Genomic DNA, 22,410 nt, shown 5'->3' on the forward strand with positions numbered 1-22,410 from the left:
AAATATAAAATAACAGTCGTATAAAAATATCTGAAGTGGCCAAAAAGAACTGGACTGGTTATAATAGAGAGCACACAGGAGTTACAGTAACAGAGAATCATATAACCCCTACAGTCTATTTACCAATATGAGCAAAGATAGCACATAAAAACACACAAAATGACCTTTTTGTGAAACCATCTCTTCTCTCTAGTGTCTCTGGCGCCATCCTGTGGAAGAAACTACTGTTTCGGGCTGTAGGACTTGTTGGGGATCAGTCTGCTGAGCGTGCAGGATTATAAAAATATTTCCAAGGTTTATGAAAACACCATGGCAACACAGGAAATATGCACTAATCATAAAAACACGTCAACTACTTGTTAATGGGATTACACCAAATATGTTAAAGTATCCATGCCGGTCAGTACTTTAATACTGTACACTGCATATTAACTTTTTATTGTTAAAATTCAGCACCTCATCTTCTGATAACTGACCATGATGAGGCAAATGATCAATAGTGGGTTATCGACACTCTTAAGGGACAACTTCCACTGGGGATTAAACACCAGGGGCTCTCCACCATTTGGTTTTAGAATTGAAAAAGCTTCTTGGCTGAGAGGTGAAACGTCTTCAAGAAACTGGAAGAACTCCAGTCGCTCCTTAGATGCCCATCTAACTACTTGTAATAATGGTTATGATGCAAAGATTATTACAAGTCCAGGCCAAAAATGATGAGCCAATGAGCTAGAGAAGTATCTACGTTTTTGAACATTATGTTTCATCCCTTTTTGCCTCCATTTATATGTATTAAAAAAAAAAAAAAAAAAAACACATGGGCAACAAACACTCCAAAACCCAGAGACACAGACACAGCCAAAAAAGCTTAATCCTGAGGCACACGCACCATTTCAGAAGAACAACTTCACTGATTTAATTCACTAAATTCTTCTCCTGCATGCTGACGATAGGGAGAGGACTCAAACCAATATCATTTATTCTATGTTTCTATTTTATATGTTGACTTTCCTTTAAATATTTGGAGCTGTTGTGGAAAGTAAAGAAAGAATCTAACTGTCCAAGGAAACATGATGCTTTTACATATGATAATAAAACTTGGGCATATGGTTAATGATGAACTAATGTATGAAAATAACTGAAACACCACCACATGTAATATCATATCATTTATTTAGAATAGAAGAAAGCACAAATGTATTTACATTCACATGTACAGTAGCATACAATTCCATTTTTTATATAATTACCTAACTCTCCAAAGTACCCAGTCTGTACAACGTTAAAGTGACTATTTTAGTTTACAGTGTGGAACAATGCAGCGGAAACCATGTACTCCCTTAGTTTCACATGACTGTACACATCTGTGATGGTACTTTACACCTGAGCTGGTGAGGATTTGATGCAAACATATCAATTAGATTTAAGGATTACGCACAGAATCACTGATAACAAATGATATAAAAACGAAATATGGGTTGTCTTTTCTCTCTTTCTTTCATCTCCCAAAACACAAAAATGAAAGCATGATTTCTGACAAAAAGAAACACGCAAAAACAAATTAGGCGAGAAATGCTTTCACCGTCACCTCGACTCGTGTTTTCCTTTCACTGAGCACCCTTTGCTCTAATCGGCTCTAATCTAAAGTGCAACGTCGTCCTGCCTGGCAGTCCTTCCAGTGTTTCCGTCATCATAGCACCATGGTTGGGATGTGGTGCACCAGGGGCATCTGGTGGGGTACGGCTGTCATTTGTGGGGGAGGAGGGGACACCTGGGAGGACGCATCGGCTCCGGCAGCCACTGGTTTGTGCCGTGCGCTCTTCTGGTGCGCCCGGAGGCCCGCCAGCTGGGAGTACGCGCTCTGACACACGTGGCACTTGTAGGGCCGCTCGCCGGTGTGCAGGCGCACGTGGTTGCGCAGAGTGGACGACTGGCTGAAGCGCCGGTTGCAGAAGCGACAGACGAAGGGCTTGTCCAGAGTGTGAATGCGCATGTGCGAGCGCAGGTTGCTGCGGGAGTTGAAGCCGCGGTGGCAGATGACGCAGCGCATCCGACTCGTGGATGAAGAGGGGGTGGCGGAGGAGGAGGAGGGGGAGCACGAGGAAGGGCCGTCACAGGGGTGGGAGTCATCTGGGGAGAAAAAAAGAGCAGGAGATGTTTGAAAACCTTTTCAGCTCGAGTTTCACGTGGTTACCGTGATTTTTTTTAAGTAGCTCCTTTTTCATTCACAGTGAAATAAAACCTGCTTCTCACCATTTCTGCCTTTCTTCTGGTGTTCTTCTTCGGTTCCGGGAACTCCAGGGATTCCCAGGAACGTGTTCTGAGTGTTTCCATACCAGACAAGCAGCTCTTGGTCTGGCGGGATGGTCTGAGAGGGAAAAGGCGAGATAAAAAAAAAAATATCAGTTAGACATCGTGAAATTTCGATTAGTTGCTCTGTGAATGATGCAAATGATAAAGAAAGAAATCACGGGTTAAGTTCTTATTCTAGCCAGCAGGTGGCACCTGCATTTTACACGCTTAGAGGTATTTTAATGCCATGGGCATGTTACAGCTGCTATCTGGACTGAACCTAAGTGCGTCCTCACCTCCACGGCCTTGTAGAAGATGCTGCTGCCGATCTGCACCACCTCCAGGTTTTGCTCCTGCTCATTCCGGGCACACTTGATGTAAGTCATCCAGCTGCGCTGATCCTCCTGACTGGCGTCGATGAAATAACGCACTGTGCCGTCTTCGTTGAACACCTGAGCGCACAAGGCAATAAAAAGTGGGAGAAATTTATAAAGAGTCCGACTAAGGAATTTGGATAACACGGGCCTCATCAGGCTGCGGGATGAACAAATGAAGTTAGAAGCTCACCTCCCACATGAGATTGTTGTTTTTGAATAGGTCCACGTGTTCAGGGGACAGGAGCCTCCCTGTGAAGGGGCCCATCTCGGTGCCGGCTTTGATCCAGGTCTTCGAGAAGATGCCCAGACCCTCACCGGGGATCGAGCTCTGGGCGATGATCACCTCACTGGGCAGCACCAGGCTGGACAGCTTCTGCACCTCTACGAATATAAAGAGGAAGAAACGTGAGAATGTTTTTTGTTTTGTTTGTTTGTTTTGTTGTGTTTTTTTTTATAAGGAAGTTAAAATACTGAGAGCAGCTGGTCAGTTTAGATGATACCGCGTACTATGAATCTTTGTGTCAGTTAAAGGGCATGGGAGCCAGATCACTGTGGTCGGGAGACGTTCAGCACCAAAGCTTTGCTGGAAAAAAGTCCTTAAAGCAGCAAATGAACTGGATCTTATTTTAGTCACGAAATATTAAGCTACACCTCATCCTCCGTTTAATTCGATTATCTGGCTGAATTGAAACTTTTTGTTGTGCAAAAGCCTCTCGGAAAGCATTTTCATCCGCAACAGAAAGGAGGGAGGAAAAAAAGAAAATCGTGCTTCTTTAATGTCAAAATCAAAGATTTTTTTTTTTATTACTTCGGCTGCCAAAAAAAAAAAAAAAAAAAATCCCGTCCGAATAGGGGTTAAATGGTCCTCTATTGCGCAGGGTCCAACAATTTGTCATGCTTCAGATGTGATATTCATTAAAGTTTACTGGAAAAGAAACGGCTAATTCCAAATTCATTATCCTTTTAAGAACTTTGTAGCAATAAATTTGCACTGAATGAAACGCGGACTTGTTAAAAGCCTCAGAAATTTCTGCAACAAAAAAATGGAAAGGCGATTAGATGGTTGACATGCAATGAATAGCATTAGATTTAGCCTTCACGGTGCATTATGTGAGGAACAGCAAATCTTTTAAGGAGAGAGAAAGAGAAAGGCTCCGGAGCCCCATAGCTGCCAAGAGAGGAAAAGAGACTGTCCGGAGATTGATGAATGCAGGATAAAAAAAAAGAAAAAAAAGAAAAAGAAAAACCCGGGGACATCTTAAAGAAAGGAAACCTTTCACTCCGCGAGGTTTAAGTGGAAACTTTCCCAGGTCAAGCACAAAGTTAACCAAATGAATTTAATGCTCCGCGTCTTTCAGTTACACGCCTAACAAGCCTCCAGCGCGAGGTCTCGGAGCTGGGGAAGGGTTAACGCGTTAAATGGGTCGAAATAAAAGCAGAAAAAAAATTGGGAGAAAACGTGGAAAGCAGCGAGGAGTCAAGGAAAGTTTAGGACGTAAACGCTGTAGAAGGCCAGTAACAGGTCCGTGTTTATAGCGATGAAAATAAATGAGAATTTTGAGAGAGAGAAAATCTATGGGGGAAAAAATACAAAGTTTTATTGTCGGCTTTGATTAACGAAGAAAGATGATTTGATCAAATACTTCCAAAAATGTGTCCTACAGCCATAAAGCGCAAATCAAGGGGACCTTTTACGCACAACCTGGTGTAACGAAAACAAACCAAAATCGGCATTAAAAAACCACAAACCCGCACTGCAGTGTGGGTAAACATTTGAATGAAATAGTAGAGCATCAGCAGCTCAGCCTACCTCCAGCGAAGGACTGAGCCAAGACTTCGGCGGTAAAGGCGGTCTTGGGGCTGCTGCCGGTGCTGCCCTGCCGCTCCTCCGCCAGGTGTTCGCCCAGCACGTTCCTCCACCTGCCGTACAGGAAACTGTGCAGGATGTCCGATGTGATCACGTCCGACAGCGAGCGACTGGGACACTTAAATCCAGATTTTAGAGCCAAAGCGTCGGCGGGTAGCACGGAGCCCATGTTGTAAGACGAGTAAAAAAAAAAAAAACACAAAGAGCGAGGAGGGGAAAAATCAACCCAGAAATGATGATAAGTGAAGCTGCAGCGAGCGGAGGAGAAGAAGGAGAAGAAGAAGTGGACACACAGGGAGCTGCTCTTCAGTCCGCCCCTCTCTCTGCTCCAAACTGTGCGCAGTAAAGCTGCCCTGCCTGGTTGTGGGGGTCTCTTTATATAAGTGGCTAGTGTGACCCCTGTCTAATTACTTATTAATGACACACCCCTCACCGCGTGGACCTGCCTGCTGCACGGCAACAAACCAGCAGAGACATTAAAACCAACGGAGACAGGAGGGGAGAGTGAGGGGAGGCAGGGAGGGTGGGTCAGCGGAGGGGCAAACTTTACTTTGGTAATTATCCGCACATAAAGCTGCATATTAAATTAACACACATGCGCAAAGCCATTGTAGTCATGCTTGTGAGATCGAAAAAGGCACACAAATAAAAATAAAAATACCGCTTTAAATGCACACCTGTGCTGCCGGGGAAGGGGGGGGGGTGCTTCCGTGGATTTGTTGGGACTTTCTTAATGATGTATGTTTGATAAATAAGAATAAAGAAGGAGAAGGTGGTGTTAAAATGATGATGAAGAAGAACGAGAAGTTTCCCCTCATGCGTACAGAAGTGGGTCATTGCGTCTGGGAGTTGCTCGCCCATTTTTTTCTCATGCATTTCGTATTCATGTGGTGGTAATATTAATTTTTTTGTGAAGAGTTAGCGCGGGAATAACAAGAATGGAAACAAGCTCAACTTTAGGGTTTTCTTTCTTTCTTTCTTTCTTTTACAGCTTTGTTCGCATGCAAAAGAAATGCAAAGCTGCTTTGACGTGGTTCACTTTTTCAAGCCCTTGTTGAGGTAAGCGGTTTAATATTCATGGATGTTCGGATCCCCTCCACCCCCACTCGGTATTGTGGCGACGTTTAGATGAGTATATATGGGCCCTTTTCTTCTCCATATAGTCGCAGTCCTCTGTGTTTTTTCCTCTCCTGCCTATTTTTCGGGCTTGATGGACTGGGGCTAAATGGGCAGTTTTTCCTTCTTTTCCAGCAGAGAGGACATCTTTATTCCATCCCTGGCTCACAGGTTTCCTATTCAGCTCCCCTCCCAGTAATGTCAGGGCCCTGAAAAGTGCTGCAAATCAATCTTTCATGGTGTTTTGAGGGCAATTTGACATCCATGCACTCCTCTTTTCAGTCCAACAACTACAAGGGGATTGTCCGAAAAAAAAAAAAAAGTGGGCAACGTTGAGCTCTCTCTCTCCCTCTTTCTCTCTGGACGAATATGGACTATGGCGATGTAATGGCACAGAAGATATGGCAAGTAAATACAATAGCGGAGAGTTTTGTTGAGCTGCAGAGATAGTGAAAAGGCAAGGTGAGTGACAGGGCACGAAAAAAGATTACCGTGTACAGCTGCTTTTTATGAGCGGGCCCCTCCCACGTTTGTCTCCTTTTTCCCAGATGAAATTTCTCTGCTCTTTCAATGGGATTCTTTCTCATCTAGATTGATTTACATTTATAGCATTCATCGCACAAATCCGAGGTAAATGGCGGGGACGGGGGGGGTGGGCCGCTTCTTTATTAAAGAGGAATTAAATGAATTGAATTGGGGTAACGCATGGATTTGATTTGCTTATTTATGCATTAACCTGTGGCATTATGCGGAGCTGGTAAAGCCGCGGGCATGTCAGCAATGGCAAATCATCCCGCTTAGCCGTTCCATTGTAAAACAATTTAAGCCATTATTCTGTCCATTTAAAGCTTATCAATTTAATGTGGATGATTGACAATTATTGCACAAAGAATGTGGTAATTGATGGATTTCAAAGAGCTGCTGGGAAACCTATCAAAGGCGAGCGTTTGTTTGTGGGTAAATAGCGGAATTTTACGCGAATCGGAGGGGGTGAGAATGGAGAGATACACCCCTGAAGAAAAACAGGAGAAAACACATGATTGGCTTTACACATTAAAATGTCAGAGAATAAACTGAAAATTACTCAATATTAAAAGATGCTTTCAAGAATTTGCTTGGAATTTTTTTCCCCCGTTTTTGTTGCTAGTTAGAAATAAGAACGTAAATCACTGACACTTTACCCACACACACACACACACACACAGCTGCTGTCCAACCAGCAGGGAGAAAGGAGCGCAGAGCCTCCCGCGGGATCCTCCGCAGTGTCATTAAAAACAGATTAAGGTAGCTGCCACAGTGCGCCGGATCCTGGAGGCCGGCTCATCTGCTGCAAAGGTGAGAGAGGTGCAGCCCCCACCCCACCCACAAGAGCCTCTTTTTCTTCACCCCTCTCTCCCTCGGTTGCGGGACAGGACAGGCCACCTGCTGGATGTGGAGGGGTGTGTGTGTGTGTGTGTGTGTGTGTGTGTGTGTGTAGGCCCACCTTTACTTAAAGCATGGAAACTAATTGAAACATGGTTTGGTTCGTCCTGCCCAACACTGGCTGCGACGTGAAGCTGCGAAGTTATATCAGTCTCCTTTTTCGATCAATCAGCAGAAACTGCAGTAATAATTAAAATGTCACGACTTGATTTATCCCCTTAAATCTACTTCACACTTCTAAAGAGAAAATGTACCCAAATTTAGTAGCAGCCGCAAAACTGCTAAGCTGTGGATAAAAGTCCCACAAATCCAGTTTCTCTCATCATTAGTTTGGAGTGCGATTTGAAAATAAATAAATACTGACAACTGTACTTTTACCTTTTAAAAATAATGAGTCTGAGACAAATTGATCGTTTTCTAAAATATTTTCTAATGAAACTGCACCAAATTGCATGCAGACGTAATAAAAACAAGTCGTACAGTCAGCTGAGTCGAAGTTGGCCTTTCCAATCAGTAATGCTCTTTTATACAAACAAGACCTGGACACAGAGCAGGGGGAAGAGGATAAAACAACCACTGCTGCCATTCCCCCCATCTAACAGTGTTAAAAATATCCAATAATTCTGAACTGCGAAGGCTTTTTCATGCCGAGTAGACTATAATTACCTTATATTAAAAATGTTATTCTGGAACGATATTCCCAACATTACATTGCCATTTTACCTCAAATATAGCCAAAATAAAATTGAATTATAATGAAAATGTTCAGCTATGATTGGGGAGGAAAAAAAAAAATCTAGGAATTTAAGAGTGATTCGGGCTCAGGTGATGTAAGATAAATGCAGAATGACGCATCTAATTTTAGACACTCTGCAGAGTGTTTATGAAATTATAGATCATTTTGCTGTTTACAAGCTAAGTGAGGTGGAACAATAGAGGCCTCAAAATGAAGTAAAGGTCCCTAGAACTACATTGATTTGGCACAACATTTGCAAAACCTGCATAAAGTCATTAAAATAATTTGAGGCATATTTTACTTGCACATAAATACATCAAAAAAATGTGGTTTACTTTAAATGCTCTGCTCTTCTCATTTTTCAGACTGAAAGCAGTCGCTTTTAAAAAGGCCACAGTACTATTGTACAAGCAGGATCATTTTTAAATCAACGTTTCAATACAGGGGCACCTGCCTGTGCAACAGATCGGCATATTCAGCATAAATTCCCCATCATACTGTCAGTTTGGATAAGCAGGAAAATGCTTCGGTGTGTCTACAGATAATGAAGTGCCCCTCTCACTCTGCTTAAAAAGAAAAAATTATTAGATGGCCACAAAGGACCCAGCAGGTCCAAAACGTCCACAGGGATGGCACGTTAAAGACGAAGAGGATCAAAATCAAGGGCTGGATTTGGAAACAGCTGCACGGCATCAAAGCAGGGGCCGCTACGGGGCCACGCAGGATCCACTGTGGCAAGAGCCTCCCTGCTGAGGGCAAAGATGTGCAGTGACAAAGCTGGAAAGAGCTGCAGGAGAGGAGGAGGGGTGGGACAGGACAGTGGAATGAGCTGATGCTGGCTTTAAGCATTTAATGTGCGAGAAGGATGAGGAAGGAAAAAGTGCAAGAATTGTTTCAAGTGCAATGAGGAATGGCTGTAGAGGAAATGTGGCCAAGTAGTGCAGCATTTGGAGCAACAACAACAACAACAAAAAAAAAAAAAAAAAAGATAAAAGGAAGGCCAACTTTAGATTTCCTGACAGGCTCTGAAGGTGAAGTCTGCTATAGTACAACTCCAACTGAAGTCCTCATCCAGAAACTTAAGGCAGTGGCTTATTTTAATAATAAATCAAAAATCAGTTTCAATGAAAAGTCATGCAACAGACTCTTAAACACGCAGGTATTTTTTTTGTCTGTGGACGTAACGCAGTGGAAGTATTACAGCATGCAGCAGCTCGGCAGTGCAGGAAAGTTACCATTATGAACGTGTAATAGCATAAATCACCCACAAGAGAGGCTTGCGGAAAATTTATTTGAATTTGAGAACTGGCAATGGACTATAGAAAATAGATATTCTGCTTATAAAACATGAAAACATACATTTGGCCTATATATCCTCTATGTATCATCTGTTAGTATATATATATACACACACGAACACAATAGAGCTCTCAGAAAGTTTCAGATGTGAAATTTAACACTTTAGTATCAGAATACAACCAAAGACATCCAAATGATTACAATATTCAAACAGAAAAAAGAAAAAATAAAAATTCAGCTCAATAGTACACAATAAAGGTAGTCCGGATGTTTTCAATACATGGTTAACTGTACACAAGAGGAGGAAAAAGAACCAAACAAAATAAACACCATAATTAGACATTTTGAATTTATATCCCTTTTCATTAAGAAATGACGTTAATAACCAGAATCACTTGCTATAATGACGCATCATTTATATTAGATCACACAAGAAAATTAAAAAAAAAAAAAAAAAATTAAAAAAGGTATTAGCATTGGACTGAGTCCAACGCCCCGCTGAGTCCACAGCAAGGGCTCAGAGGGGGCGCCGGCGAACTGGGAGGTACCAAATAAGACAGGTTTTGATCATAATACTTAAAACATAAAATACTACATTAATTATTACACAGGTACGAATTACAGGGGCTTAGCAGTCTTGAATAGTTCAGGTACAGAACACACACCCAGGAGAGGAGAGAAAAATAAAATAAAAACAAAATCCACCACGTCTTGTTTTGCTTCATAACAAGATGCAACATCAAATTTCAAATCGCACATTCACAATCTGAACATTTTCAGTATGAAAACAGAACAGAAAAAGAGGGACAATTTTCCTGCAACTCTGATCGCAGGAAAAAAAGTATTTATATATCTATATATATGAAACAGATGTTTAAATTAAACAGTCAAATATATGAGCATATATATACATAGTTGTACAAGGTAGCAAAGTCAAAAAAGCTATTTGCAACATCCCCCTAAATCAGATCAGTGTAATAAATTATCCATGACATTTGCATTTGGAAAAAAAAAAAATCATCTTAAAACTACAAGTTAAAAAGTCTGTCAAAATATTAGAGAACCCATCTTTGTTTCAAAAGTGAAATAAGATATTGCACCTTTCTTTAAACCAGAGTACAATAAAAATGACAATGAAACAGCATAACAATGCACAACAGGAATTAAATTAGAACTATTGCCACTGGCTGACATTAACCCACCTTAAACCTTTTAACCTTTAAAAAAAACCAAAAAAAAAAAACCTGTAACAAAAAACATCACAGTTTCATTTTATTGAATTATGTAAAAGGAGAGAAAAGACATTTTAAACAAACGTTTTAAACATCTTACGACATGTGACAACAAAACACTGTATTCAAGACTGCTAAGCACACAATCATGGTTTCATTTCGACAGAGCTAGAAAAAAATAGATCATATTGCCTTTTGAAATGTTACAACTCTTGGGTTCATTTTGGCGCGCAAACTGAGCAAAGACAGGAAAATATAGGAAGAAAAAAATATAACAGAACAGCTCTCTCAAGTCCAAAGAACAAAGGGATCCCATATACTGTCTATCCAAAATAACAGTGTACATAAGCATTTAGTAACAAATAAATGTTCCTGATTTTAGAAATATTACTTTATTATATAAGTCACTCTACAGCTAGTGTTTCTCACTAAGAAAAAAAAAAAGTCTTCAAGGCGCTGGAAATCTAGACCCCCCCACCCCCACCCCCAGTTTAAAAAAAAAAAAAAAAAAAAGAAAGAAGAAGAAGAAGAAGGGTTGTTTTCATCCTCAGTGATTCAAGTCTTTAACCTGGGCGCCTTCTCTAATGATCCTGTAAAGTTAAAACATGACAGCGTTTAGCACATCGACATTTGTCAGGCACTTCCATTAAAACGTGCGACTACTGACAGCACTGCAAAAACGCTGCATCGTCACAGTGTTCGGTGCAGCAGCATACTGCGAGCTTTCTAAAAACAGTTTTAATTTTGAGTGTGAACCATTTCTAATTAACAGTCAGTTAATGGATAAAATATTTACAGTCTTAATGGGAGTAAAGTTGCTTTTTCTTCCTATTTTCCAAGAGCTTAGTATTAAATACACCAATTTAAGCTGGAAAAAAAAAGTGATAATATATATTATATAAATATTTTACTTTTTTTAACAAATGTAATTTTATTTATCAAGAAAAAAAAATCCCAACAAAAAAACCAAACAAAAACAGTACATATTTTTACTACACCTGGCTAAAGTAAAATATCACTACTATGATTTCTTAAATGTAAACCACAATCAGCAGCAATACAAAAAAAATAAAATCCTCCTAACTTTAATATTTACTCCAGGAGTATAAAACTGAATGCATGCCGTATGAGACGGGCTGATCCTTCAACATCTGTACATTTGAGTCTGACCTCACCTGAAGACCCGGGGCTTGCGTCTGAGCGCCCTGGCTGAAGAAGGCCATCGGCTGTCTGTAGACGTCAACCCAGGTGCTGTAGTCAGGATTGGAGGTCTGCTGAGATCCAGGACTAGCCGCCTGGCCTGAACAGAAGGAGGGGAAAAACAAATTAGGTGAAGAAGAAACAAATGCAGGAATTGAGCATATGCTTAAATCCGTATCTACTGCACTCCTAAAACAACACGGTAAAACTACATACCCCATCCTTTGTTGTATTCAGGAACAGTACTCTGGGCCTGGGTTTGCTGACCTATAACGAGCAGAATTTTTATTTTCTACTCCACTGACTTTCTCTTCTTTTTTTTTCTTTTTTTTCTTTTTAAAAACAGGCTTGTGTGAATAAAAATGAATGTGCACAGATGAGATTCAACTTCAGTCTTGAAAGAGTAAAACAAAGAGCTGAGGGATTAATGTCCTTTTGTTCCTGAGGGACACTTGCCTAACTTTTTGTAATACTGCTCCCAGTCCATCTGGCCCGTCTGGGATCCATTGTGACCTGAAACCAGACACAGATAATGCCGCCAGAGTTACTGAGGCTAGATTTTACTTTTCCGCTTTTCCATCTGCAATGCTGCTTTCTGATGATTTCCACTGACAGCAAATGGAAAACACGTCGGTGCAAGAAACACGTGGATAACCTCCGGGAAAGCTGCCAAAGACTGAGAACAGAGCTAGTCGTGCTCTGCTGCCGAGCTTTTGGTCGCAGTTTTCAAATTTATAGCTAATAAAACTTCTTAAAATGCATCACAGTATTCGTCTAGATAAAGAAGCACATTCTTGGTGAAATTACTCACCGTTATCCTGTTGTCCTTGGGGTTGCCATATCTGAAAAGTTGTCCCCCATCCTCCAGTCATGAACGTCTGAGGCCCACTTCAAACAGGAGATTGCAATCGTGAGTTTAAACGGCATCTGCTGAACATCTATATTCACATAGGTGTGTGTTAAAATGCACTGTGAGGAGGAGAGAAATGGACCCTTACTGTTGCGGGGGAGTGGTTGGTCCTTGGTTGTAGGGATTCATACCGAAGGTGCTGTTCCCCCCGATTCCTGGGCCCTGGACAAGATAAAGAGAGGAGACCACACTTGTGTTTAAAAGGAGCCAACAGGCAAGGTCAGAGGGCAGGGCCGAGCGCTGATGCACTCCATTAAGTCCATTTGATGGATTCTTCATGTTTAACCTCTGGTGACATCCTGCTGGCCACCAGGACCAGAGCAGCCTAGCTCAACCGAGAAGCTCCCCGCTTTGACATGTGCGCTCATGAATATCAGACCAGACAATGGACATTTTGGGGAGGGAGTATCGTGGGGGGCTGGAGCTAGACCACCTACCCCAATTCTCTCATTGATCAGCTGGCGGGCCTTTTCCATCTGCTGAGGGGTGCCTCGGATGGAGAAGATGCGCACGTTGGGGTCGGTGTTGGGCGGCGGGTTTCTCTGCAGCTCCACGTGGGCACGAGACTGCTCTTTGATGTTCTTGATGGTTTCTCCACCTGAAAAAACAAAACAAAAACGCACTCAATTTTCATATGCAGCTTGCACACATTTTTCAAACAACAGTGCATTTAGCACTAACGCCAAACACTTGTGGGCTGAGGTGGGTTTGGAAGACTCCAGATCTAATCTCCAAGTAAACTCCAAGATCTGAAGTGCTCAACTATCAGTACTGGTCAGAGTTTATCATAATAAAGCAGTGAAAAGCTTACAGCTAATTGGGAACAAGGTTATGTGTTTAGCACAGTGGTTAACACATTCGCCTAACATGTTAAAAGAGCCCTTGCTCTAGACCAAGAGGAGGAACAAATCCTTGAGAGGGTTATGTCAAGAAGAGCCTTCATCCTCCGCTGTGACAACCCTTTGTGAATACGGGAGCAGCTGAAAGAAGCTCCAGACAAGGAAACGATTTTAGTAACGTCTCAGTTTTATTAATTGTTGACTATGAATGCACCCGACTAATATTTACAGGAGCTGTAATCCACTTTAGATTTCATTACCACTGTCCTCTCCATGCTACTGCTATCACTGATGTCCACAGCCCTTCCTAACGATTGGCTTTCATATACCGCTAGTGCCCAATTATCTGCATGACTGAATTTGTAAAAACCATAAATAACAGCTTCCCCTCTTCTTTCTATTTATGACTCCATCTATGCATCGTGCCATCTTTCTAAGGCCAAGAGGCTAAAAGCCGTTACACACCCAACTCACGAAATTCAGAATTTTCAGAGTCAAACTGGCTATGACTGACACACACACACACACACACACACACATTTTGTGAGAAATTTGCCCTTAAAAAAACTAAAAGAAATTACAATAAAAAGCAGTTAAAAACAAGATGAGACCAAGCGATGATGAGCTGGTCCTGTTGTTTCTGTGGTTTCATCAGAGTTGGAGCTGTATCACGACGGCTTTTGTACATGTAAAGCTGCATTATTTTAGTGTAATGATCTGATTGGCCAGATCGGTTTATTCAGATATGGGAAGAAAAAAGAAAAAAGAAATTAAAAAAAATAAAAATCCGTGTGCACGGCTGTATCAAAAAACAACAAAATAAATAAAGGAGAGTCTGAAAAATATTTCGAACGCATGAACTATTTGCACAGATTTCACGCAGCCGGCGTGTAAAGGTCTTTACTTTAAATTAGGTTATTACCTGATAAGTGAAGGAAATGATATCTGTGTGTGACTTCATCAAAACTAAAGCAATGAGAGAAGAAAACAGTTGTCGCTCACTACACTTTCTGGTCATTCAATACGAGACCGTCAAGTTTGTCTTACAGGGTTTGCATGAAGACCAAAGTCATCGTAACCTCTCTTCTGAGGTCCGACTCGGTGCTTTGCTCCACAACACATGGAGCGAGCACTGGGCCAACTTTCTCTTCTGACCAAATCTAAGAGTGCTACCTTAAGAAAAATACGGCATGTGTCTCACCACTTATCTACCATTCTCTTGTAACATCCATGCAAATCAGGAAACAAAGGAAGACATCTCCTGCACGACAGCCCCTCCTCTGCATCGGATGCCAGCTTCCCGACGTGTGGGGAGAGCAATTACACCAGCAGGGAGAAATGAAACATAGCTGGCAGGAGAAAGGGGGCCAAAATTGAAGCGTATCCTCCTTCTGGGATATCGTTTGTCTCTTTTACCCCCTTTCATTCTTGACTCGGTGTTGTCCTCTGTGATGAGAGGAGGGGGGGTGTCTCCGAGGGTGCTTCCCGGGGGGACACCGGGGCTGTCCCAACATCAATTACATATTTGTTCACTTGTGGCTGACACTCTGATGACCCTGGCTGACCTCCGAATGAAAGCGCTCATCAAAAATCTCTCCTCCTCCGGTAGCCTTATTCCATGCTGCCAAAAGACTGCACATGGGCCATTAACCCATTGTCAACCAAATGAAACTTCTGCCTTAATGAAGCCATTATGAGCTCTTCTAGTCAGACAGCAGAGAGCAATGAAGACCCCGACTATTCATTTCATGGACTGGGCTGTAGTGAGGACAGATAATACAGGCTTTATTAATGAGACTGGTTTAGCGAGGTGGAGAAAAGGAGGGAGACAAAAGTGCAACTGGTGACGGCATTCAGGGCGAAGCCAAGGGACTGGTTAGCTGCTGGTGGGGAAAATAAAACTTCTAGTGGCATTAAGGGAAAGTAGAATTAGCAGAATGGGCAGCGATGTTTCTAATGTCGTTGTATTCAGCTTTATATGACATTACAGTGGGGTGTTATAGCTGAAACAGTGGAATAAATAAAACTTCTAAAACACGAACAGAAATGTATATTCGCTGAACTGCATGCAAGTATTTTCCCACTTTAAAAAAATAAGGATGGGTATTGACTCGTGTTATGGGATAAACACCAATGCACCATTTGACTTGTTGTCCAAGAAGGCCAAATAAAATGAAATACTGCTGAGACTGAAACCCCAGCCTAATAACAAACTAAATGCAGCTGAGGTAAAAATTTTATTTATTTACTTTTAAACAGTGAAAGTCTCTGCTCCACTGGGAGAGCAGGGAAACAGACAAACCTGTAGCCCCATTCAAATACATTAATCTCCAAGGGAAGACTGTTTATATATATTTTTAACACCTTTTACAGAAGTCAAATGAAGGGTTGGGCTTTTTTTTTTTTTTTTTTGTAAGATTAGGAATCTACCAAAGAAATAAACAATTAGAGATCACATCTTATTTTAACATCTCATTGGTTAGTTTAAAAACTTAAAATAGAAGTTATAAAATAAATTTTAAAAAATGAAATAGAAAACAACGGAGTAGATAAAAACGTGCCTTCGTGCTCTCAGCAGTCTGTCACTAATGAGATTTAAAATTAAATAAATTTAAAAAAAAAAAGGACTAAAAGTGCAAACAATTCAGTATATAAACAGTTTAAACCCAAATACCTCCCCAAAAAGCCAAAAAACCCCAAAAAACTAAACCTTTTATTACGTCTCAGACGTACTTATTGGTAGTTTATTTTTGTCTCTTTGACAAGAAGAGCTGAAAAAGTCACAGGCCCCTTTTAAATATTTACTCACTCAGCTTAAATTAGCAAAACAACCCCATATCAAAATCACATCATTAAAAGCTTAAATCATTAAAAAAAACAAAAACAAAACAACAAGTGGTTGAAATTATGATGAATAACAAAAGTTCCTACACAAATGGTAATTTTAGCCAGTAGCAAAGGTAGCAGCCCACTGTGGGTTTAGATGTTTCAGGTTAAAACTTGTGCGGTGTAACTTTCGGATCAGGATTCAACTTTATTGTCATTACACACGTATAAATACAGGGTAACGAAATACAGTTTGCATCTAATCAGAAGTGCAATAAGAGCAATTATATACAGATAAGTTAAGCAAATATACAGATGTACTACGGCAAATGTACGGATATACTGATATATACTTTGTGATGTTGGTTATGTGTTTTGCACTAACGTCACGTCTCTGGTAAAGTCTGAGTAGGTTGGTGGGTGGCTTGATTCGTCAAGCTCGGTGTGGCGGTGTGTATGAGGTCAGAACAGAGGGGCAATGAGCTGCATATGGCATCGTAAAGATATTAATCACTGCACCCTTTAAGGGATGCCTGACAGCACCCAGACCCACCGCCATCTCCACCATATTGGCCCACTTCATATGCTAATGCACAGAGAGGGGGACGCAACGCCCAGGTTTATTTGTTTCCCTCGCCCCACTACATGCACAAAAGCCACTTGACATTTCTATTGCCATGTTTTTATCTTAGGTAAAGAGGCCCCCTTTGACCTGCCCTTCCCCACACAGACACACACACACTAAGGCAGCATCCATCCTAGCATACAACACACACACAGCTCCTTCCAATGCAATGGTCAATGACTTTTAAATAGCTGGCAATAGAGTGGGCATGAATAGCCAATAAGCTAATTCCTCCTATTCATTCCCTCGCTGCACTCTATTGGGCTGAAAGACCCTCATTAGATGCCAGGCAGCCTTCCACATGATTGAGGGCTGTTATTATGCACCTTTAACAATTAATGTCACATTACACGCATTATCCCCGTCATTAAGCCCTTAGTGAAGCCAATGAATGCCACTTGTGCTGTATACATGAGCCCTGGAGGGATAATAGGAGGGTGGTCACTCACCCCCTCCTCTCCTCATCAGTCTCTCTCAGAGGCAGGACACCAAACGGCAGTTATTAAAATGGAAACTGCAATCTGCTGAGCTGGATACTCTTATCAAGTCTGCTCATTTTAATCAGGCTTATGCAACATCAGCTCAAACAAATACAAAAAACAGCATCTTGTGCTTAAGCGTTAGTGATATTTAAAAGAAAAAACTGTATCTGTGTTTAAATATCTCCAGAACATTTTCCTTACCTTTGCCAATCACCAGGCCACACTTATCAGCTGGTACTGCATATGTCATCTCTTGCAGACCTCCAGGCCCTCCCATGTTACAGTCACCTCGCCCTCGACGTCCTATTACGCCGCCAAATCCATCTCGCTCCTGTCAGGAGGAGACAGGAGAAAGGTCATTATAATAAAGACACAAAAGAACTTGACAGATTGTTGGAGGTCAGGAAAAAAATCCCTGCATATGAGCAACTGCTCTGATGGACATTTAAAATAAAAATAAAAAAATTTATTCATAAACAAATTGTCTAATTAAATATTTAAAGCCAACTTTGCATGAACAGATGCAAATACACGGGGACTAAGAAGCACATACCTGAGCTGTCTGAACGAGTTCATTGATGAGGTGGACCGCATGATGACAGTGGTCGGGCTGTCCCATCACCTGAGCTACACGGTCGGGGCTGATACCGTCATCTGAACAACCACATTCAAGGGAGGAAAAGTTATTTTAGAGAAGCTTAAACCGCATGAAGACTTTATATACTTTTCTGAATTTAAATTAAGAAAATATAGGTGATATGTTTCTAACTTTAGTGGCTGCCTGTTTTTTCCCCCCCGTGACTGCATGGACACGTCTCCAGAGAATTTACATGAAAATGCACCAACTACGCATGCACTCCAGGAGACAGATGTCAAACAAAACCGTAACTTCTGAATGAACAGCTACTGACAGCTGGGCTAATTCAGAAAAAGCTTTTCTGTGACTGATTGTAAAGTACATCACCACTACAACTATAATTTTGTCATCTTTTACATGCAGGTAGGCTGATAAGGACCAAAATGTACAAGCTTAACACTTTACAAATGTAAAATTATTATAATAAAGTACAAAAATTTGATTTCAAGCACTTGCAAAGACACTCAAGAGCCCATGGTTGTACTAAGTCCATATTTTGTGTGTCGTTCATGTCAGATTTTAAGGGCTTTCTTGACCTCTTACTCTACAGTTTACATTAACTACAAATGATGACAGCTTATTTTACGACAGCTTAATTAAAATACCAGAGATGCACATCAGCTACTCCCTTGTATGTGATTTAATTAATCTAGACCCAATCGTATTAGGCAGAAATGGCCAAAATGAGGCCTTGTTCAATCCTCTTTACCTTGCTTGAACTGGATCCTGACCCCAGCGTCATTCTGAATCTTCTTGATCATCTCGCCATTCCTGCCAATGATGATGCCAACAGCAAATCTAGGCACAACCACCTATGTTGACAGAAAGAAAGGAAAATGAAGAACGCTTAAATGTACTCTGAGCAAATTTAGCTGGCTGTCCCGAAGCTGAAAAGCAGAGAAAAAGGCTCTCACGTCCAGACTGCTTCCACCCATTTTGGAGCCAAAATCTGCCCTGCCAGCTCTGTAGTCCCCCTGGTCTTTGTCCCGGATGAGCTTCACCACAAGTTCACGGGCTTGCTAAGAAGAAAATTCAAATACTGGGTAAACGATCCTGCATGTGAAACACAGCCAAGTCGGACTGACCCGCTCCTCAAAAAAATAAAAAGTTTCGAAATAAAATGTTTGAGTCGAAGGCTGAAGGCATAAAATGTGTAAAATTGAGTGTAAAACAGGACAGATAGTGGCACACACTGAGCACTTCTGAGGCTGACCTGCACTTTGTGGGGATCCCCAGTGATTCTCAGGGGCTTGTCTGCTCCAGTGGGCATGGGGTCATCCTGAATCATTATCATCTGCACTCCTGTTCTCTCCTGCAGGGGTACAATCAGACAGAAGAAGAAACAACCACCAAAGAGTTACCTGGGGAACAAAATACTACTCGCTCCAAAAAGGAGGAGATTCTAGCACATCTCAAAGAACAGGATGTATTTTTTGTTGTTAAAAAACTAAAACAAAACTATTCTGAATGCAGCCGTTCACACAAACCATGTACTTTTGCAGGATAAATTTGTGGCATTTAGCTTTGAATTAAGCTTGTTTTTGTTTGTTTGTTTACATGTGAATAAAGATATCTGACCAATCAGACCACTGCATTTGACAACAAGGCTCAAAACACACACTGGTACTGAAACAGGTCCCTTGAAAAATGTTTGAAAAGGGCCCTCCGATTGTTCCTACTCCAGTGATTAATGCTTAAAACAGAGCCCAGCTGATTTCAGTTTGGGTCAGTTTCTACTGGACAGGTCAAACACTTTACTCATTCCTAAATGCTCGATGAAGAATCACACAAACCTTAAGTTTGTCCCAAAAGAACCAGTCTAAAGAAATCAATTTCAACTTGACCACCTTAATTTGATCTGTTCTAAAGATGCAGTTTGTAAGTCAGTGGATAATTTAGAACTAGAGCTGCTTCCTTCTTCCTCAGACCTCTTTTAGAGGATGGCTTTGTGCTTTTAGTGTCCTTTTTGCAGAACTCTCAGATAAAGCAGACAGTTACCACTTCAAGGCATATTTTTAATTACAGTCACGTGATTCAAACAGACTAACACGAAACCACCTTCTAAAAAATAAAAAAAAGTTTAACCCTGTGCAACAGGGCTGTGACGTGTCCCCCGAAACTTCCAACAGTTGTTAAACACCAAACCCATTCTCTCCATTTGCAATCTTTATAGTCCTATAATCTGTATGCAAAATGTTGCAATAATAATACGAAGTTCAAAAATCAGGTCATCACCATGGTTCGTTTTTACTGTAGTGCATGTGTTGTGTTATCAGTGCAGTGCATCTACTCGCGGACCTGCAGTTGTTTAATGGTCTCTCCTCCTTTTCCAATCACCAGGCCGACTTTGTTTGCAGGGATCAGGATCTGCTGAATGGAACTGTTCCCGTCCATCTCATTGTGGAAGCCTGGACCATACCTACACTGCTCGATAATCTCGCACAGAAGCCTCTTTGCCTGCCTGAAGGGATGGAGCCAAGAGCAAGACAAGGGATTTGTCACTACAACCTGCACAACCACCCCCAAAGAAAACGCTTTGCAGTTGTGAAAGATGAGCTCAGGTGATTCATTCACTGATCAGCACTTCAAGTGAAAAGAGACTGGAGTTCAAGCCCTGAATGACAAAAGGGCACACTTTCCTAATGACATGTGGAGTTCCAGTTAATCTGTCAAAGTTAATGTGAGACTTACTCTATGTTCTCTGGACTGCCAGTCAGCGTGCAGGGTCTGTCCAGCATGCCTCCACTGTCTGCAAGAAAACAGACAATTAAAGAAACTCATCACTAAAAAATAAATCTTTGCATTTACAAGTAGTTTTGGTTAAGTTTTAGTTTCATGCAATAAAAAAAATGAATGCACTGCATGTTAGAAAAGGTGAGTTTCATTTTTCAGCAACATATTTCACAAACTTGCAACTTAACATGATAACAAACCACAGCCTGAGATGTGGCGAACACTGCATGTCCCACAAACAGTGCTGATAGTTGTGCGAGTAACACTGGAACCAATGTTGGACAAACTATGTGAAGACAATCCTCTGTTTTGTTAATTTAGCTTGAGTGGGGAGGAAAAAAACAAAACAAAACTCCCAAACCCTCTGTACTAGGCTCAAAGACAAAGAATAAATGAATGGCAGAACAAAGACGAGAGCCACAGAGAGGCTGGAAAATAAAAATGCCAAGTGCCACAAACTGCAGGTCCTCTAAAGTGTAAAGTCCACTTGCGACTGGCTCTTATGTTATGCAATAGGTTACAACCTGGTTTAAAACAAAGAAACAAAAAAACCCCAAAAAAAACAAAACCCTGCATTTAGACTTTCTTCCCCTTCCCTAAATGGTAAAAGTTAGCAACACATGTTAAAGTCCAACTTTCACTATCTGGAATCTGACAGTGAAATTTAGCCTAAAGTGTGGAACAGACATCCAGGAAGTCTGCGCCCCAGGATTTGAGTGTTTCTAATATTTTATTAGTCCTTGACTTTGCACTAATTAGCAGGCATGTGAGCTTCAGCTATAGTTTGTGAATGCCGCTTACCAACCAAGTTTGCTAGCCTTAGCAGAAAACTTAGTAATTGATCTTATCACATCATACTTTAAGTCCACAAAAGTACAGGCTTGCTCATGCAAACTTAAAGCTTGATAAAAACAAAAAGTTCAGGTAAATATTCTATACAAAATCCTGAATTCAATATTTTCTTAATCTGCAGGTATGCTGCAAATGCAGAACGGCCTCTGGCAGAGACACGAGGCTTCTGCTAGCATAAATTGTATCTTTAAAATACAATCATGAAAAATTAGCAAGTTTGCTCAGACTTAAAAGAAAAAAGATATTAATGGAAGGCTGAAGCTTTGGAGAAACCCAATGTGTCACCAAAACAAGACCAAATAAAACAGAAGATGAGAGTTTGAAATATATTATCTTGTACATCATACATATACAATAAATTAAATTTTCATCTGGGGCTTTTTTGATGATTTTTCACCTCGTCAACATTTAATTTATGTCAAACTTCTTTCCAGCCACAGTTTGACCCTCAGAGGAAACAACATTCACCATCATCTTTTATTGCTGCACACAATAAAAGCGAGTAACGCACACGGCGCAGTATTTATATACAAAATGAAAAGTGACCATGTTATGTGTTATTACATTTGTTTTGCCACCTTGAAAGACCTCACTGCCACCATGTTTTTATATTATGTTTATGATTAAACTGGACTTACCTGAAGCAATCTGGATCTTACAACCTGATTCCTGCTGAATTCTTGAGATCTGCTCGCCTCCTTTTCCAATGACTGAGCAAAAAGAGAGAAATTTCAGCATTTAACTTTTCTCCCCCGCCCCACAATTTAGATTGAGGCCCAGTGCTTTGACCCAAAAACTGAGCAGAATGTCAATACTGATGATTACAGGTCAAATGTTAGGCTACTTACTGAATCCCACCATCTTATCAGGCACTTTGAAGTCTTCTGTTGTAAAAGCCCTGAGAGAAATTGGTACATGATCAATATTCTGCCCTTCTGCCAGAGACATCTTGTACACATCAAAAGAAA

At 41.0% G+C, this 22,410-nt stretch overlaps 2 protein-coding genes across 2 annotated transcripts in view; both read right to left on the bottom strand.

Annotated features, from left to right (window-relative positions):
- Nucleotides 1-1,191: 1,191 nt before the first annotated feature.
- prdm12a (PR domain containing 12a) lies at nucleotides 1,192-4,869 on the bottom strand. Its single transcript, XM_076886527.1, has 5 exons — nucleotides 4,477-4,869; nucleotides 2,857-3,047; nucleotides 2,586-2,741; nucleotides 2,251-2,365; nucleotides 1,192-2,127 (listed from the first exon to the last, which is right to left on the bottom strand). The coding sequence occupies exons 1-5, from the start codon at nucleotides 4,700-4,702 to the stop codon at nucleotides 1,688-1,690; spliced, it is 1,128 nt and encodes a 375-aa protein (XP_076742642.1). The 5' UTR covers nucleotides 4,703-4,869; the 3' UTR covers nucleotides 1,192-1,687.
- A 4,210-nt stretch (nucleotides 4,870-9,079) lies between these two features.
- The window catches only part of fubp3 (far upstream element (FUSE) binding protein 3), a 28,030-nt gene continuing 14,699 nt past the window's right edge, over nucleotides 9,080-22,410 (bottom strand). The window contains exons 4-19 of the mRNA XM_076886528.1: nucleotides 22,291-22,340; nucleotides 22,081-22,152; nucleotides 20,549-20,606; nucleotides 20,156-20,318; nucleotides 19,071-19,169; nucleotides 18,772-18,876; nucleotides 18,567-18,669; nucleotides 17,774-17,874; nucleotides 17,422-17,551; nucleotides 12,886-13,046; nucleotides 12,537-12,610; nucleotides 12,350-12,426; nucleotides 11,995-12,051; nucleotides 11,755-11,805; nucleotides 11,514-11,638; nucleotides 9,080-10,928 (exon numbers count right to left, since the gene is read on the bottom strand). Of these exons, the coding sequence (XP_076742643.1) occupies nucleotides 10,920-10,928; nucleotides 11,514-11,638; nucleotides 11,755-11,805; nucleotides 11,995-12,051; nucleotides 12,350-12,426; nucleotides 12,537-12,610; nucleotides 12,886-13,046; nucleotides 17,422-17,551; nucleotides 17,774-17,874; nucleotides 18,567-18,669; nucleotides 18,772-18,876; nucleotides 19,071-19,169; nucleotides 20,156-20,318; nucleotides 20,549-20,606; nucleotides 22,081-22,152; nucleotides 22,291-22,340 (1,435 nt within the window). The 3' untranslated portion in view covers nucleotides 9,080-10,919. The remainder of the gene's footprint in view (nucleotides 10,929-11,513; nucleotides 11,639-11,754; nucleotides 11,806-11,994; nucleotides 12,052-12,349; nucleotides 12,427-12,536; nucleotides 12,611-12,885; nucleotides 13,047-17,421; nucleotides 17,552-17,773; nucleotides 17,875-18,566; nucleotides 18,670-18,771; nucleotides 18,877-19,070; nucleotides 19,170-20,155; nucleotides 20,319-20,548; nucleotides 20,607-22,080; nucleotides 22,153-22,290; nucleotides 22,341-22,410) is intronic.

The sequence above is a fragment of the Maylandia zebra genome, linkage group LG7, assembly GCF_041146795.1.
Source record: "Maylandia zebra isolate NMK-2024a linkage group LG7, Mzebra_GT3a, whole genome shotgun sequence".
Taxonomy (NCBI): domain Eukaryota; kingdom Metazoa; phylum Chordata; class Actinopteri; order Cichliformes; family Cichlidae; genus Maylandia; species Maylandia zebra.

What these genes read in the sequence shown, in the direction of transcription:
- prdm12a (XM_076886527.1), bottom strand. Translation starts at nt 4,702, where the DNA reads ATGGGCTCCGTGCTACCCGCCGACGCTTTGGCTCTAAAATCTGGATTT. An exon ending in GGCTCAGTCCTTCGCTGGAG is followed by an intron (nt 3,048 to 4,476) that starts GTAGGCTGAGCT and finishes TTATATTCGTAG; the next exon opens with AGGTGCAGAAGCTGTCCAGC. An exon ending in ACAACAATCTCATGTGGGAG is followed by an intron (nt 2,742 to 2,856) that starts GTGAGCTTCTAA and finishes TTGTGCGCTCAG; the next exon opens with GTGTTCAACGAAGACGGCAC.